The sequence below is a fragment of the Equus caballus genome, chromosome 9, assembly GCF_041296265.1.
Source record: "Equus caballus isolate H_3958 breed thoroughbred chromosome 9, TB-T2T, whole genome shotgun sequence".
NCBI classification, from domain to species: Eukaryota; Metazoa; Chordata; class Mammalia; order Perissodactyla; family Equidae; genus Equus; species Equus caballus.
Window position 1 is genome coordinate 78,578,995 of NC_091692.1, and position 17,911 is coordinate 78,596,905.

Below are 17,911 nucleotides of genomic sequence, written 5' to 3' on the forward strand. Positions count from 1 at the left end.
CCTGTTTTCTTCAATGGAAAATAATTTTAAAATACTAGGTTTCAATTATTCATGTAAGAAGTACCTACTTTTTCAGTTATGGAAAGGCAGAGTAATTGTGTTGTGTTGAACTCCTCCCACCATTGATTTTTCTTTTCTTTTTTGAGGAAGATTACCCCTGAGTTAACATCTGCTGCCAATCCTCTTTTTGCTGAGGAAGACTGGCCCTGAGCTAACATATGCGCCCATCTTCCTCTACTTTATATGTGGGACGCCTACCACAGCATGGCTTGACAAGCAGTGCATAGGTCTGCACCCAGGATCCAAACTGGTGAACCCTGGGCCGCCAAAGCGGAAAGTGCAAACTTAACTGCTGTGCCACTGGGCTGGCCCCATGATTTTTTTTTTTAACTAGGAAAATGATATTAGCTCAAGAAAAATATAATTAAAAAGGCAAATCATTTTCAACGAAAAATAGTACATGTTAACACCAAGAAAAATAAATACTGAAATACTGGTATTTTTGTGGGTGGAAAACCTGTGTTTCAAACATCAATCAGCAGTATTATTCACTTCTTGACTTTGTTCTGTCCCTGCTAAACCCTTCTGCAGGCCCCGATTCTTTGCCATAAGCTTCCTGCAGCACTTTATAACTCAGTTCTTTCAACACCTCCCCTCTCTTTCATCTTCACCTCTTTCTTACCCTTCCGACCAGAAAAACTGTCAGAGTGGAAGAACAGGCAGCTCTCTGAAGCTGGTGCCTCTCTCCTTTGGGTGAAAAGAGTTGACCCCGGTAGGGCCATCCCTCCTGCTTGGTTAGGCAGGGAAATACTGACAGCTATAACTACGTTGCTGCTTACAGGTGTGACTGGAAGCTCTACTTGGGGATGGGGAGATGGAAGTGCTAAATAAACGCTGAAAAGCAAGAAGCACCAGCAGCTGAGCTGTAACACAGGCAGCAGCTGGAAGGATGCCACAGCACTGGGCAACCAGCAAGGGCAAGCAGCGGGCCGGAGGCTGAAGGAAGCCTTAGGACTAGTAGCTCTAGGCGTCTCCATGAAATGGCCAATTTGCAGTTTGAAGCATTAAATCTTGATTAAAATTAATGTTCCGGTTAATCCATTTATGCTGGAGATACTTGCTGAACCAGTCTCTTCTCTACCCGGAAAGTTAAATCTGGATTAAAAATTGGGGGATAAAGATGCATCTGTTCAGAATCCCTGTATCTCAAAAGACAGAGGAAAAGACAGCAAAATGAAGTTTCCAGTGTAAGAATGTCTGTGTCCAATTCAGTGATTTTTCAAAGAAGTGAAATATGAATATGAAAGTATTTAAATTGATTGTGGTTAATTTATACATGATGAAAATTAAATAATGTAATGGGAACAGCTTTCTTTGGGAAAAAATAAACAATTCAGTATCAATACAAGGATTATAGTTTTTGCTGAAAAACAAAGTTGTTCAAAAAATATTTTTTTCAAAATTACCAACAAGACATGGAGTAAACTTATTTTTATTTCACCACTATTTCTCTGACTAGTACTGAATAAGAGCAACTGGAAGAGTTTGCATGAGAATGTACTCACATTATTGAGGCACTTTGTTTTTAAAAATAACAAAAATCAAGTAAAATTTCTGCTAGGGTTTAATTTTTTTAAATAATTTATTTTCATTAATTTTATTTATTTTTTAAAATTATATCGAATACTATTGTATTAGAATGATGTTTAAATTTTATAATTTATATTTTATTTGATTTTTTTGGAATTTATAACTTTTTGTATTTGGAAATACTAAATATCTTGCTTCACTGATTTTTAAAGAAAATGTTTAAGAATGCTGAACAGGGGGCTGGCCTGGTGGTGCGGCAGTTAAGTTCACACGTTCCACTTTGGTGGCCCCGGGGTTCGCCAGTTTGGATCCTGGGTGCGAACATGGCACTGCTTGGCAAGCCATGCTGTGGCAGCTGTCCCTCATATAAGGTAGAGGAAGATGGGCACGGATGTTAGCTCAGGGCCAGTCTTCCTCAGCAAAAAGAGGAGATTGGTAGCAGATGTTAACTCGGGGCTAATCTTCCTCAAAAAAAAAAGAATGCTGAACAATTTTTAAGTAAAAGACTGTTCAGTATGATGCAAAACAAACACCAAAACAGCAGTATTGTCATTTTGCTCCAGTATTCTGGTCACTACTCTGAGTTCCCTCATCTTTTTTTAAATTTATAGAACCCAGTAGAAAACTGATTGATGCTCAATCTGCTGATACTTTTAGATACCCTACTCTATATTTTTCTTTAAGAAATCCTTAGTTATTACTAGGTTTTTTAGGAATAGTATTCTTTTGCTGATTCATTTTTAGACTTTAGTCCAATGTTTTTCTCTCAAATCTTTAGCTGCCACTTGTGTGCAGATTCATTTGTGTAGATTATTTTTCACCTAAGTGAATTATCTTGCTCATAACCCTAGTAAACTTCCTGTTTTCTCTATTTCTCAGTTATCAAGGTCAATAGGAACTCCTACCCTGCTCTCCAAATTGCCCAATGTTGTAATATAATTGACAGTTTTAATAAGCTTAGGTCAGGTTTATGATTTAAGTATATTTTTAATGTTAATAAAAATGTAGAGCTAATTTCTGAAGCACACTATTTATTGTGCATCTTTCAGATGAAAGCAAACCGTTGATAACTCTTCGTTTTAGAATAGCTCCCAGCAGACTGTACAGCTTCATTGCTTTTTATTTTCTCACCAAGATGTAGTCAAAGCAGCGCATATTACAACTCTTACTTTACCATTACGAATGTTCTTGACTGCAAAAACTGTGTGTCACTTATCTTGGATCAGAACTGGAACGACCCTACCAATATCCACACTGGGGAGGTGGGATTTTCCAGAGGCGTGTATCGTAAATCTGGTGTTCTACAGTATACCTCGAGACTGGCTACTTCCTTCTCAGCCTCCTCCCTTGCATTATTTATGTCCCAACCTCAGGTGGTGTCATATAAGGTGCTTTAATCCTCTGTGTCTGAGGGCACAGCACAGTGCTTTGCAGGCAGCACATACTCAGTAAATGTCTGTTGAATTGAATTCTCTGAATTTAGAGTTTACTATTTTATTATGGAAGAAAATGTTATTGGTCAAGAAGTATTTTAAAAATGAAATATTTTTATTCAAGTAATACATGGGTATAATTTAAAAATCCAAATGGTACTAAAAAAGTTAAAATGGAGAACAGCAGTACCCTACTCTCTCCTCCCCATCTTTCAGTCTCTGTCTATAGGCAGCTATCCTCAGCTCTCCCAGCTGATTTTCCTGACATTTTCTCCACTTTTCTAAATAATATGTGTACACTGCTATTTCTTGATTTACCAGTTTCAGACATTATCTTGACATCTAACTACAGAAGATAAAGACTTTGCTTACCTCATCTTTACTTACCCTTTCCACCCTTTAGAGGGAAGTCATGAATTTTGGTTATCAATGGTAGTTTTAACATTATTATAACTATGTAAATAGGTTTACTGCTGAGTCGTAAAGTATATATTGACCAACTCTCCTTTCCTGTGTAAGCTTTGTTTGTCTTATGCTTGATAATCACCTATTTTAAGTTTGCCCACGCTTCTTTACAGGCAAAATATTGTCATGATTTTCCAAAGGCTCCAACATTTCTGCCACACACCTATCGTTAAATTCATCGTGTGTTCAGACACAGCAGTTCCTTTTTATTTCTTTTAATTTTTTTCCAGTGGTTCATAGTTTGCTCTATAATGGACGAGTTGCTTATTAAACCCGCTGACATCTTAGAAACTTTTCTTCCTTCTTCCCTTGCTTTGGAATGTCCTTTTCTGTAGACCCCTCAACCCCCTCTTTCTTGGATTACTCCCGTGTTTGGTTGGAGCGTATTTTTCAGTAGCTTCTTGAGTAAAAGTTCATGGGGCATAAATTTTTTGAGCTCTTGAATATCTGAAAATATCTTTGCTTGATTGATAATTCATACAGAACTCTAGGTTGAAAATCATTTACCCCCAGAATCTTGAAGACATTGTTTCATTGTCTTCTCTATTGCTATACTCCTGTTGAGAAATCGAATACTATTCTTAGTCTTTGCAGTGATCTATTTTTGATTTATTTGTTTTTAGTCTCTCTCTGGAAACTTTATCTCAAGAAGCTTTATCTCTGGAAGCTTTACTCTGAATCAGAGTGTGTGTATATCCTTCCCTTCCCCACCCCACAAAATTTCTTGATCTGTGTACTTGATGGGCCATTGCCATAGAAGATTCACATCCTTAAGTCTGAAAATTTTTCTTATCTCTAATAATTTCCTTTCTCCCATTTTCTCTTTTCTCTCTTTCTAGAGCTCTTATTATGTTATGGCTTTCATGGACAGAATGCCTAATTTTCTTTCCTATTTCTATATTGTTATCTTTTTATTCCAGTTTCTGCAGGCTATCTTGCATTTTACTGTAAGCTCTCATATGGAATTTTAAGTTTGAGCTCTTGTGCTTAGTCTTTTCTTGCTCATTGATTATTCCTTTATCAAAGCATCCTGTTCTTGTTGACGGGTATAGTACCTTCTCTTATTTCTTTGAGAATATTAATTATAGCGAGCTTTCCTTGCAGTGTTTTGTTTCTGCTGAGCTCCTTTTTCTCTTTGTTTACTTTGGTCCCTCTTGTTCATCTTGAACTTTTTTAAAATTGAGCCCTAATAAATAGTACTCCTTTCGCCTCCCGGAGTTGGAACTAATTGAGAAATAAACCTAAGAAACGCACAGATGGAGTTTAAATTACTATGTCCAGGAGAGTTTTCTGAAAATACACCCAGAATTGAATCTACCCCCTGAATGACTATCAGAGCCAGACAACTACAGATCAGCCCTGAGGGTGAAAGGGCCCTTTCCACATTACAGAGGGCATGCATCCTGAGGACGTGCTAACTCAGATGACAGTCGGAGAGCAAGGGTCTGATCAGAGCATGCCTAGCTTCTTCTGCAGATTGGCAGTGAGTAATGGGAGGGAGAGGGGAGCTGGAAGTGTTACTGAGTAACAGTCCTTACGTGTATAAACATAAGACCATGGAAACGCAGAGTCGCCTTCTCCGCAACACCTTTCCTTAAATGTCTGGTCATTCTTTCTCCCTGTCCTGTTTTAAATTGGAAGTTTTATATGCCTCACTCTGATATAATATCTGGCAGTCTGCTCTGTAGAGTGATGGAGTGACAATTCAACATTTTGGTTGTGAGCTCCTACCCCTACCTCCACTTCAATATCAGTATTGTGCTCTTTTCTCTGGGGAGTTCAGTTTTTCAAAAGGAGAATCCTTGAATCTTTGCAGTCGGGCTTTTGTAGCTGCTAACTTTCTGGCTACAGGGCTGGGAGTCCAGCCTCTCAGTATGTAGATTCTTATTTAATCCCTTAGTTTTAGCCCCCGCATCAATGCTACCTTTCACTGTACCTGCATCCATAGTCGGAGACTCCTCTTCAGTTTCTACCCAAAAGATGAGAGCAGAGTGTGTGAGAGCTGGAGGGAGGGGTGGGGCCCTTTAGTTCTCACTGCTCTCCCCCTAAACATCCACTCATCCTGTCCTGGTTTAGCCCAGGACGCCACCATTTGCCTAAACCTCACGGAGTGCCTCTGGGCGCCCACGTTGACCCTCTGTTCTGCCGGCTCAGTTACCACTCCGCCAGCATCTTCCAAAATTTGTTGAAAACTGTCATTATTTATTGTTTTTTCTTTTGTGGTTCTTTCCTATTCCCATGCTGTGATTCTAGTTTTGGGGAAGGAGAAGAAATAGGTGGAAGTGACCAAGCTACTATATTTAACTGAAAGTCTTAGAGGTTTGATTTTCACATAAACACCAACAGAAGGCCACTCTTCATGCTCTGCAATATATTTCAGAAAACTTTTGTAAACTTGCCTTTACCCTTTATCACTTTTGGTGTTAACAAATGACTCTATTTCTGTTTATCTCGTGTAACTGGAAATTCTACTATTACCTACAAATGGATTGAAAATGAAACCAGGCCTACACAGGCATGATGATTTAATGGAGAAGTTCACTTGTTTTACTTTTGAAAATATTTCCCATAAAAGAGTGGTAGATGTGCTCTAGAGAGGCTTTAAAATAGCAGTCACACGGTTAATCATACTAATTTGTTGTCTTACAGAAAGGAAAAAGTTGGCAACACAGCCCGAAGTAGTTTCTGTTGATGAACTCAAAAGTTTATTACTACTCACAAGGGAACGCTTTTTAGATCATTTTGATGCTATTACTCCTAAAACAGTTCTAATAAAGACAGACAACATTAAAACCTCGAATGTGTTAAATGGTAAGTTTTTTGTTAATTATTACTTATTTGTGTGTGTGTGTGGCATTTATGACAGTTCTTTATTATTAAAACCAATAGAATGTAGTGATCAAATCAAGTTGTATCTTATAAATTTAAATAGTGATGTGTATATATTTGTTTATACAAGTGTGTATGTATATATGATGAGCTGTATTTCTCATCATTTAAACATTAAAAACTTTCTGATAGCTTCATTAAGCATGTTTGGTATAATTGTTTTTGAACAGAGGGAGAAGCATTTTAAGGTGATCCCTCTTAGCTGCTTTTATTAATCTGCTGGAATGGGTGCATTTCCATTAAGTTATGTTTTCATAAGTTGAGAAAAGTAGAACTTACACAATAAATTTAATATAGTTAAAACTACATCTAATGAGATGCTCCACATTTGCTGTTCATTATATAAGAACGGTCACCAAACTTCTCTGAAGAAGCAGGAAATCATTTCTATATTAACTTGCATTTCTTTCTGTTTTTGTGATGAATTTGAATAGTGTGAAGCTTTTCAGGATCTAACGAGAAAGCATTTTATGATTGTCTGGCATTTTAAATGTACAGGATGGTTTTTTGTTTTTATTCTGAGAATCATTTTTATTCCATAGGTTAATAAGAAAGTGACCAATGAATGTTTGTTCAGTACCTTTTCTCTGTTTGACACCATAAAGGTACAAAAGAAGTAAAATTTTGGTCCTTGGCTTTCAGTAGGCTTCTAATCTATTTGGAAAGCAAAATACAAGCACAGCATATCGTGCCATGTTCAAAAACCCAGGCTCTGGAGCTAGACTGCCAGGTTCAAATCTCAGTTTTGTCACTTGCTGGCTGAATGTCTTTGGGCAAGTTCCATGCATCTACTTCCTCATGTTTAAAATGGGGGTAATATTACCCACTTACTAGGGTTATTTTGAGGATTAAATGAGTTGATGCATGTAAAACACTTAGAACATAATAAATGCTAAAAGATTGTTAGCTGCCATTTGCATTATCATTATCATCATTGTTTACATATTAGTACCAAAGTTAAATAGCAGTGCAGAATAATCTGAAAGATGTTGGAGAAAGTATAAGGTTACTTGTGAATGGAGGCTGTGTTCGATAAGTGAGAGAGCATAACTTCTTTGTTACAGCATGGGCTCTGGAGCAAGACTAACAAGGGTGAATCCCAGCTCTGCAGCTTGCTTGCTGTGTGACCTTGGGCAAGTTTTCTAACCTCTCTGAGCCTCGGGTTTTTTCATCTTTAAATTAGGGATGGCATAGATTGTTATGAGGATTAAATGAATTATTTGTAAATTGTTTAGAAAGTTGCCTGGTATGAAGTAAGTGCTATATATTTGTTGGTTAAGTAAATAAATATGAATTTAAAGGAGAGGAATCTAATTAAGGTGGAATAATCACAGAATCCTTTCTTTAGGTGCCAAGGGGCTTGATGTAGGTTTTAAGAGATGTATAGGGTCTACGTCGAGAGGAGAAGATAGGATTCTCCAGGTAGAGCAAGCAGCATACCCAGAGTCAAGGAGGTGAAAAAGGGCAAACTGAGATCCAGAGAGAGGTTGGCTGACTGGGAGGATTTGTGTAGGAGGTAACAACTGAAAGGTAGGAAGGGCTGAAATAATTGCAAGGGTTGTTATATCAGTTTATGGAAACGTATCTTACAGTTACCAGCACAAAGTCGAGTTCTAGGACATTGTTAACACACTTAACTACAGGAGTGCTCACCTTAAAATAAATCAGGTTATGTCGCTCCTTGGCTCAAACCTTTTTGATTGCTTCCCATTGTACATAGAATGCCTTGTCCTTAACATGGCTTGTAAAGACCCTAAGTGATATCTGGTCTTGTGCTTATTCTGGCGTCCTCTAGTGTCACCTCACTGTTCCCTTGTTACCTCAGAGTCTTTCCGTTCCTTGAACGTGACACATTCCTTTCCACCTCAGGAACTTTACTCATGCTGTGTCCTCTTTCTGGAATACTTTTCTCCCAGTCTTTACCTGGTTAACTGGTAGTCATTCTTCAGATCTTGATTTAAACAGCACTTTCTCGAAAAGGCTTTCTCAATCCTTCCCAAGTTTAAATTGATTCCTGTTGTACTCGTTCCCTATAGTTTTTCTTCAAGTTATTTCTCACAGTTTAAATTATGTACTGTGTATGTAATTATCTGTTAACTATTTGTCTTCTCTCTCAGCCATGTGTTCTCTGAAGGTAAGGGGTATGCCTGTTTGCTGTATCTGGCTCATAGGAGTAGGTCCCCTCAAAATAATTGTTAAACAAATGAAAGAAACCCTGAAGATTTGCAGAACCTGAACTGAAATCGACAGGTTGTACATTTGAACATGACACCTAAGAATGAAGTTGTGCTTTTTAACATCCTTTGTAGCTTTTGTTTGAGTAAATACATCTATAACTACATGCAAATTACATAGCAGAAGAAGCGGGAAGGTCAATCACGTTTCATATTCTGACCCATTATTTGCAACCATGCACATTAGGAGTTATTAACAATCATTAGAATTATTGATCTAGTTATTTTTTTATAAAACCTCTAGCATGTGTAACAGATGAAAGTCAGTATGGAGAAAATGTCTTGATCTAATCATTTTATTTACTCTTTGCCACAAAATTGCTAAAGACTTTCACAATGCCAAGTGTGATACCTGAATTCATAATACAATAACTGTCTCCTTTACCTGGACCATGGGGCACATAAACACACTGCATGAAGGAGTTTTCTAGGTAATTCTGTAAGATCACAATTTTAGTATTTCAAACATTTTAATAAGAATCTTCTAGTGTGTGTTTATAATTCTTGCTTTATTAAACAGAATATACCAATTATAATATAACCTTTTCTTTGTGATTTATTCATATTTAGGTATGTGAGGCTATAATGACCTACATTCATTAATCACATATTGTCATCTGCAATATTTTCCTTTTGTTTGCCCTGATTTATGATTTTTTTGGGCAGTTTTGAGTCCCTACTTCCCTGTTGTATTGCTTCCATTTCTTTGTTTCTCTTATAAAGTAAAATGCTTTCTTCTCTAAAAAAAGCAGTGTTCTTCATTTCTCAGAGGCCCTTTTTGTGCTTTTGGTTGTCAGCATGGCCCAGTGTCTTGACTGCCACATAAATAAAATATTGTGTTTATTTTACTGTAAGAATAATATTATAGGGCCTGCCCCGTGGCCGAGTGGTTAAGCGCGCGTGCTCTGCTTTGGCGGCCCAGGGTTTCACGGATTCGGATCCTAGGCGAGGACATGGCACCACTCATCAGGCCATGCTGAGGCAGCGTACCACATGCCACCACTAGAAGGACCCACAACTACAGTACACAACTATGTACTGGGGGCTTTGGGGAGAAGAAGGAAAAGTAAATAAATAAATAAATATATTAAAGAGAGACATGGTACATATGAGTGTTTGTCCATCCATTCCTTAATGTTTAGCTGATGTCAGTTATATTTATGCGAGTTTCATTGTCAAAGTTAATAATTACATTGTAATATTTAAGAACTATTCATGTTTACTTTTATTTAATGTGGCTTGTATTCTTTGGTGAACTTATGATGCAACTGTTCAGAACTGCTAATGAATTTTTTCTTTATACTTCTCGTGGAAAGCCATGTCAACATTAAAGAGCAGATTATTTCATTATAAAGCTCATTACATTTTGTCAGTGTTTCATCACCCTTATTAAGAAGTGGGGAGTGGTATATTTGGAAGACGTTTGGTGGGGGCAATCCAATGTTGGCATTAAAAATATTTTAAAATATTCAAGGCTAAATATTTTAATAAGTAAAGAGAAAATAACTTGCAGTTGACTTCTATTTTCATTTATGTTTAATTTTTGTTGTTGTTGTTTAAAAATCCCTTTATCAAATCATCATCATTTTGTAAGACCCTAACGTATAAATGGGCATTTTTGTCAGGGCTGATGGTTAGTCAAACAGCTAACTTTTAATAATTTTCATTCAGTTTATTCAACAGTGTGTAATAGTTCAAAACAATTTTAAAAACCAGATAGTTTTGGACTCCAGAAAAGTCGTACTGTTAGTAATTTTGCCTGTACTAAAACAGTTTGGATGTACTCATAATTTATAATGAAAATGGAAGCTATCCCTTCATATTTTTGTTGAGAACCAGCGTTATCAACAATCTCAATGTTAGTTTGTTACAGCATACTAGCTAGAAAGATAGTTAAACCCTTACATATAAGATTTATTAGTAGCAAAATAACACTTAATGTTAGTCATTTACTTGAAGATGTGTATGTTAAGGCATCTTACATTAATAGATAATGTAATTATTTCTAAAGTAACCTTTACCTGAGAACCGTCATAAGTTATTTATTGTATTATTATGCTTTTGAGAATGAGGCAATCTCTTTTAAAGACAGGAATTTTTCTGGATGTCGTGGTAATTCCTGTTTGTATTAGGAAAATCACATAGTATAGCCAATATATTCTCCACACAGTTGCCTCCTAACTTCACAAAAAATAGCAGTTATGCTTTTATTCTGCATGAGTCCTCACAGTGCTAATTCATTTTCAAAATTCTAGCTCATAACTTTTATTATGAGGTGATAGTAAAATAAATAAAGGTTAACATGGATTTTTTTTCCTTTTCAAAAAATTTTTCTGTGACATTTTGCACACTTAAGGCCATCAGAGATATTCTTAATAAATGCCTGAGGTAAGTTATTGTACATTTAATCCACCATGCCTTTATCTTTATACATACATGTGCACGTATGCACACACTACATGTGTATATTTGTAATAGTGAAATTCAGTATGTTAATACTTTTTGATACTTATATGTGTTTCTTTCTCTTTAGACGTCAGTCCAGTAGAACCTGTTTCTTCAAGTCTAGTGGAAACCAATCCTCTGGAATGGCCAGAAAGGCATGTTCTTCAAAATTTGGAAACTTTTGAAAAAGCTAAACAAAAAATGAGGTAATATTTAAATAGCTCAGTATTTTTAAATGAACTTTTTTTCTTAATTCTTACATTGCGTTTATGAGATGTTAGTAGTTTATAGTTTTATGTAAAAGAAATGTATGCTGGCTGTAAATAGACAGCTAGATAGAGCGTTATGAAGCAGCACGTTGATGAAACGCTCTTCTTCCCCTTCTTCTTGTACTTTCCAGGTTTGCATAATTACAGTTAATATTTGAGTGGATGGCTTTGGAGACCATCTTCCATAGATATATGCAAGTATATGAATATCTAAGAAAAATTTATAATCCATACAGGAACACACAAAAATGAAGTAATAGTACTCTTCTCCTCCGAGCCACTTTAAACTGTTCCTGCTTTACATTCTTATATGTTTGGATAGTACCTATTAATTAACCTGAGGAGGCAGAGCTTTTTGTTTGTTTTGTTTTTGTTTTTTTGATTCAGTACATAGTAAGCGCTCAGTCCATAATTGTTGAATGATGGAATGAAGGAAGAATTTAGCTCTCTCACATTGCCCTCCTCCCACACATTGCAAATCATGTTTTTATTTTTAGCTCTTCTATTGATTACATTTATGACTTACTATAATATTTTGTTTATATAGCAGCAGATATTTATTGAGCACCAGCTATGTCTCAGACTCTCCTCTTAAATCTTACCTTTTAAGGGGAGAGACAGTCAACAGAAAACAAGTAACCAGACAAGTAACTATAATAAGTTACTCTATGTGTAAATGAATGAAACAAGCAACCGGACTGAGGGAGGATAATTTTATTTGTTGAGGGGGCAGAAGTGGTGGTAACTTAGATGAGGTAGATGGTCAGGGATGCTTTCTGAGGTTACATTTGAGCTGAGACCTAATGGACAAGTGAGTGAAGTACGTTTAGTTACACAGGGCCTTATAGTTCATCATACAGATTTTGGATTTTATTGTTAGTGCATTGGTAAGCTTTTGAAGGATTATATGCAAAAGAGTGATGTGTGGCCGGCCCCGTGGCCGAGTGGTTAAGTTTGCGCACTCTACTTCAGCTGCCCAGGGTTTTGTCGGTTCGGATCCTGGGCATGGACATGGCATCACTCATCGGGCCATGCTGAGGCGGCGTGCCACGTGGCACAACTAGAAGGATCCACAACTAGAATACACAACTATGTACTGGGGGACTTTGGGGAGAAGAAGGAAAAATAATAAATTAAAAAAAAAGTGATGTGATCTGATTTTTCAAAGTTAGTTTTGCTCTTTTGTGACACACAGATTGCAAGAGGAAGATACTAGGAATAGAGCGATCAGTTAGGTACTCTTTTCTGTAGGCTACGTGAGGGAGAACTTTGATTTCAATGAGAGTAGTAGTAGAGAACAAATTTGGGGTATATTTTTGTGGTAAACTGGAAAAAACTCCCTGTGATGGTTTGGACGTGGAGGACAGGGAAAGAGGCATTCAAGATAATTTAGATTTCTGGCTTGAACAACAGGGTAAGTGGTATTCTCATTTATGGGATGGGGAAGTCTGGTAGGAAGTTGGGGTATGAATAGCTTTGGGGGGAAAATCAAGCGTTCTGCTTTAGGAATTTAAGTTTGATCTATGGATTATGCAAGTGGACATATCAAGTAGACTGGAGGAGAAATCTGAAAGTCAATATGGAGTTATCATCAAAAGGGGTTTTTAAATACATACGAGTGTATGAGATCTCTTGGTTAGACCATGTAGAGAAAAGAAATGGTTTAAGACTACCCGCTGAGGATCTCTAACATTTATAGGTTAGGAGGAACATTTATAGGTCAGGAGGAAGGAGATAATCAAGAAAGAAGGTTGAGAAAAGGACATGTTACCCACCAAAGAACTTCAGTTTCTTGCCCATCAATTTTATTGTATTTTTTTCTCCATTTTATTTATTTATTTTTTTAATTTTTGTTTTTATAGCAGTAAGATTGGATTATAACATTATGTAACTTTCAGACATACATGATAACATATTTCAAATTCTGTGTAGATTACATCATATTCACCATCCAAAGACTGATTATGATCCATCACCACATACATGTGCCTAATCATGTGCCTAATCACCCCTTTTGCCCTCCTTCCTCCCCCTTCCCTTCTGGTAGCCATCAATCCAATCTCTGTTGCTATGCGTTTGTTTGTTGCTTTTATCTTTTACTTATGAATGAGATCATATGGTATTTGCCTTTCTCCCTCTGACTTATTTCACTTAGCATAATTCCCTCAAGGTCTCTCCATGTTATCACAAATGGCTGGATTTCCTCATTTCTTATGGTTGAGTAGTGTTCCGTTGTGTACATATACCACATCTTCTTTATATATTTGTCCCTTGATGGGCACCTAGGTTGCTTCCAAGTCTTAGCTATTGTGAATAATGCTGCGATGAACATAGGGGTGCATGTATCTTTGTGCATTTGTGTTTTCAAGTCCTTTGGATAAATACCCAGCAGTGGGGTAGCTGGATCATATGGTAGATCTAGTCTTAATTTTCTGAGGACACTTCATACTGCTTTCCATAGTGGCTGCACCAGTTTGCACTCCCACCAGCAGTGTATGAGAGTTCCCTTCTCCCCACATCCTCTCTAACGCTTGTGGTTTCCTGTCTTGTTAATTTATCGTCATTCTGACTGGAGTGAGGTGATATCTCATTGTAGTTTTGATTTGAATTTCCCTGATAGCTAATGATGTTGAACATGTTTTCATGTACTGTTGACCAGCCGTAGATCTTTGGAGAAATCTCTGTTCAGATCTTTTGCCCATTTTGTAACTGGGTTGTTGGTTTATTTGTTGTTGAGGTGTATGAGTTCTTTGTATATTTTGGATATTAACCCCTTATCTGATATATGGTTTGCAAATATCTTCTCCCAATTGTTAGGTTGTCTTTCCCTTGTGTTGATGGTTTCCTTTGCTGTGCAGAAGCTTTTTAGTTTGATGTAGTCCCATTTGTTTATTTTTTCTTTTGTTTCCCTTCCCCAGTCAGACATGGTACTTGAAAATATGCTGCTAAAACCGATGTCAAAAAGCATGCTGCTTATGTTTTCTTCCAGAAGTTTCGTGGTTTCAGGTCTTCCATTCAAGCCTTTAATCCGTGTTGAGTTGATTTTTGTGCATGGTATAAGATGATGGTCTGCTTTCATTCTTTTACATGTGGCTGTCCAGTTTTTCCAACACCATTTATTGAAGACTCACCTTTCTCCATTGTCTGCTCTTGGATTCCCTGTTGAAAATCAGCTGTCTATATATGTGTGAGTTTATTTCTGGACTCTCGATTCTGTTCCATTGTTCTATTTGTCTTTTTTTGTGCCAGTACCATGCTGTTTTGGTTACTATAGCTTTGTAGCATATTTTGAAATCAGGGAGTGTGATACCTCCAGCTTTGTTCTTTTTCCTCAGGATTCTTTTGGCTATTCAGGGTCTTTTGTTGTTAGATATAAATTTTAAGATTCTTTGTTTAATTTCTGTGAAAAATGTTGGAATTTTGATAGGGATTGCATTGAATCTATCAATTGCTTTAGGAAGTATGAACATTTTAACTAGGTTAATTCTTCCAATCCAAGAGCACAGGATATCTTTCTGTTTCTTTGTGTCTTCTTCAATGTCTCTGAACAACGTTGTATAGTTTTCGGTTTACAGATCTTTCACCTGTTTGGTTAAGTTTATTCCTAGATATTTTATTCTTTTTGTTGCAATTGTAAATGTGATTGTATTTTTAATTTCTCTTTCTGCTACTTCGTTGCTAGTGTATAGAAATGCACCGATTTTTGCATATTGATTTTGTATCCTGTGACTTGACTGTATTCATTTATTATTTCTAAAATTTTTTAGTGGATTCTGTAGGGTTTTCTGTATATAAAATCATGTTGTCTGCAAATAGTGACAGTTTCACTTCTTTTCCAATTTGACTCCCTTTATTTTTCTTTTTCTTGCCTGATTGCTCTGGCTAGGACTTCCAATACTATGTTAAATAAGAGTAGTAAGAGTGGGCATCCTTGTCTGGTTCCTGTTGTTATAGGGATAGCTCTCAGTTTTTCTCCGTTGAGAATGATATTTGTGGTGGCTTTGTCATATATGGCCCTTATTATGTTGAGGTATTTTCCTTCTATACCCATTTTATTTAGCGTTTTTATCATAAATGGATGCTGTGTCTTGTCAGATACTTTCTCTGCGTCTCTGGAGATGATCATGAGATTTTTATTCCTCATTTTGTTAATAATGTGGTGTATCACATTGATCAATCTGTGGATATTGAACCATCCCTGCATCCCTGGAATAAAACCCACTTGATCATGATGTATGATCTTTTTAATATATTGTTGTATTCGATTTGCTAGTATTTTGTTGAGGATTTTTGCATCAATGTTTATCAGTGATATTGGCCTGTAATTTTCTTTTTTTGTGTTGTCCTCATCTGGTTTTGGTATCAGGATAATGTTGGCTTCGTAAAATGAGTTAGGAAGCCTCCCATCCTCTTAAATTTTTTGGAAGAGTTTGAGGATAGGTATTAAGTCTTCTTTGAATATTTGGTAGAATTCACCAGGGAAGCCATCTGGTCCTGGACTTTCATGTTTTAGGAGGTTTTTTATTACTGTTTCGATCTCCTTGCTGGTGTTTTGTCTATTCAGATTCTCTACTTCTTCTTGATCCAGTTTTGGAAGGTTGTATGATCCTAAGAATTTATCCATTTCTTCTAGATTATCCAATTTGTTGGCATATAGCTTTTCATAATATTCTCTTATTATCTTTTGTATTTCTGAGGTGTGTGTTGTAATTTCTCCTCTTTCATTTCTGATTTTATTTGTTTGAGCCTTCTCTCTTTTGTTCTTGGTGAGTCTAGCTAAAGGTTTGTGAATTTTGTTTATCTTTTCGAAGAACCAGCTCTTGGTTTCATTAATTTTTTCTATTTTGTTTTTAGTCTGTATTTCGTTGATTTCTGCTCTGATTTTTATTATTTCCTTCCTTCTGCTGATTTTGGGCTGTGTTTGTTCTTCTTTTTCCAGTACCTTTAGGTGCACTGTTATATTGTTTATTTGGGATTTTTCTTGTTTGTTATGATAGGCCTCAATTGCTATAAACTTTCTTAGAACCACTTTTGCTGTATCCCATAGATTTTGGCATGTTGTATTTTCATTTTCATTTGTCTAGGTATTTTTTGATTTCTCCTTTGATTTCTTCATTGACCCAATCGTTGTTCAGTAGCATTTTGTTTAATCTCCACATTTTTGTGGCTTTTCTGATTTTCTTCCTGTAATTGATTTCTATTTTCATACCTTTATGGTCAGAAAAGATGCTTGGTATTATTTCGATCTTCTTAAATTTACTGAGAGTTGTTTTGTGGCCTAATATGTGATCAGTCCTGGAGGATGTTCCATATGCATTTGAAAAGAATGTGTATTCTGTGGTTTTTGGATGGAATGTTCTATATATGTCTACTAAGTCCATCTGGTTTAATGTGTTGTTTAAGGCCAGTGTTTCCTTATTGATCTTCTGTTTGGATGATCTATCCATTGGTGTAAGTGGAGTGTTGAAGTCCCCTAGTATTGTGTTACTGTCTACCTCTCCTTTTATATCTGATAATAGTTGCTTTATATATTTAGGTCCTCCTATGTTGGGTGCATAGATATTTACAAGTGTTAATCCTCTTGTTGGATTGTTCCCTTTGTCATTATGTGGTTCCCTTCTTTGTCTGTTGTTACAGTTTTTGTTTTAAAGTCTACTTTGTCTGATGTAAGTATTGCTACCCCTGCTTTCTTTTCTTTGCCTTTTGCGTGGAACATCTCTTTCCATCCTTTCACTTTCAGTTTGTCAGTGTCCTTAGTTCTGAAGAGTGTCTCTTGTATGCTGCATATATATGGGTCTTGTTCTTTTATCCAATTGGCCACCCTATGCCTTTTGATTAGAGCATTTAGTCCATTGACATTTAATGTAGCTATTGATAAAAATGTATTTATTGCCGTTTTGTTACTGTTTTTCTCTGGATGTTTTAGTAGTTCTTCCTTGTTCCTTTCTTCTCGTGCTGTCTTCCCTTGTAGTTTGATGGCTTTCTTTAGGAAGATGCTTGATTTCTTTCCTCTGACTTATTTGTTTACTCATTATAGGTTTCTGGTTTGTGATTACCATGAGGTTTCTATATAATAGTCTACATATATAGCAATCTGTATTGAGTTGATATTCTCTTTAGCTTGACCTCTTTCTAATAGCTCTACTCTTTTACTCCCCTCCTTCCACATTTTATGTTTTTGAAATCATATCTAATCTCTTGTTTTCTGTGTGTCTATCCATTATCCTGTTCTCATTGTAATAGGTAATTTTAGTACTTTTGTCTTTTGACCTATATATGATCTTCATAGGTGGTTGATCTGCTGCGTTTACTGTATTTTTGCCTTTGTCAGTGATTTTATTGCCTGGTTTTTTGGGGGTTTTTTTTTGATAATTTTCTTATCCCTATTTGTGGTCTTCTCTTTCCCACTTAAATAAGTCCCTTCAGCATTTCTTGTAGAACTGATTTCTTGTGATAAACTCCTTTATTTTATTTTATTTTATTTTTCTTCTCTGGGAAACTCTTTATCTCTCCTTTCATTCTGAATGATAACTTTGCTGGATAGCGTATTCTTGGATGGAGGTTTTCTCTTTTCAGTACTTTAAAT

General features: G+C 36.3%; 1 protein-coding gene across 5 annotated transcripts in view; it reads left to right on the forward strand.

Annotated features, from left to right (window-relative positions):
- Nucleotides 1-17,911, forward strand: part of MTBP (MDM2 binding protein) — an 81,679-nt gene that overhangs the window by 40,971 nt on the left and 22,797 nt on the right. For all 5 annotated transcript variants that reach the window (XR_011421378.1, XM_070221776.1, XM_070221778.1 and 2 more), the window contains 2 exons: nt 6,138-6,299; nt 11,145-11,262. Coding sequence is in view for 4 of the 5 variants with exons in the window: in XM_070221776.1 (XP_070077877.1) it covers nt 6,138-6,299; nt 11,145-11,262 (280 nt within the window). In the remaining variant the exon portion in view is untranslated. The remainder of the gene's footprint in view (nt 1-6,137; nt 6,300-11,144; nt 11,263-17,911) is intronic.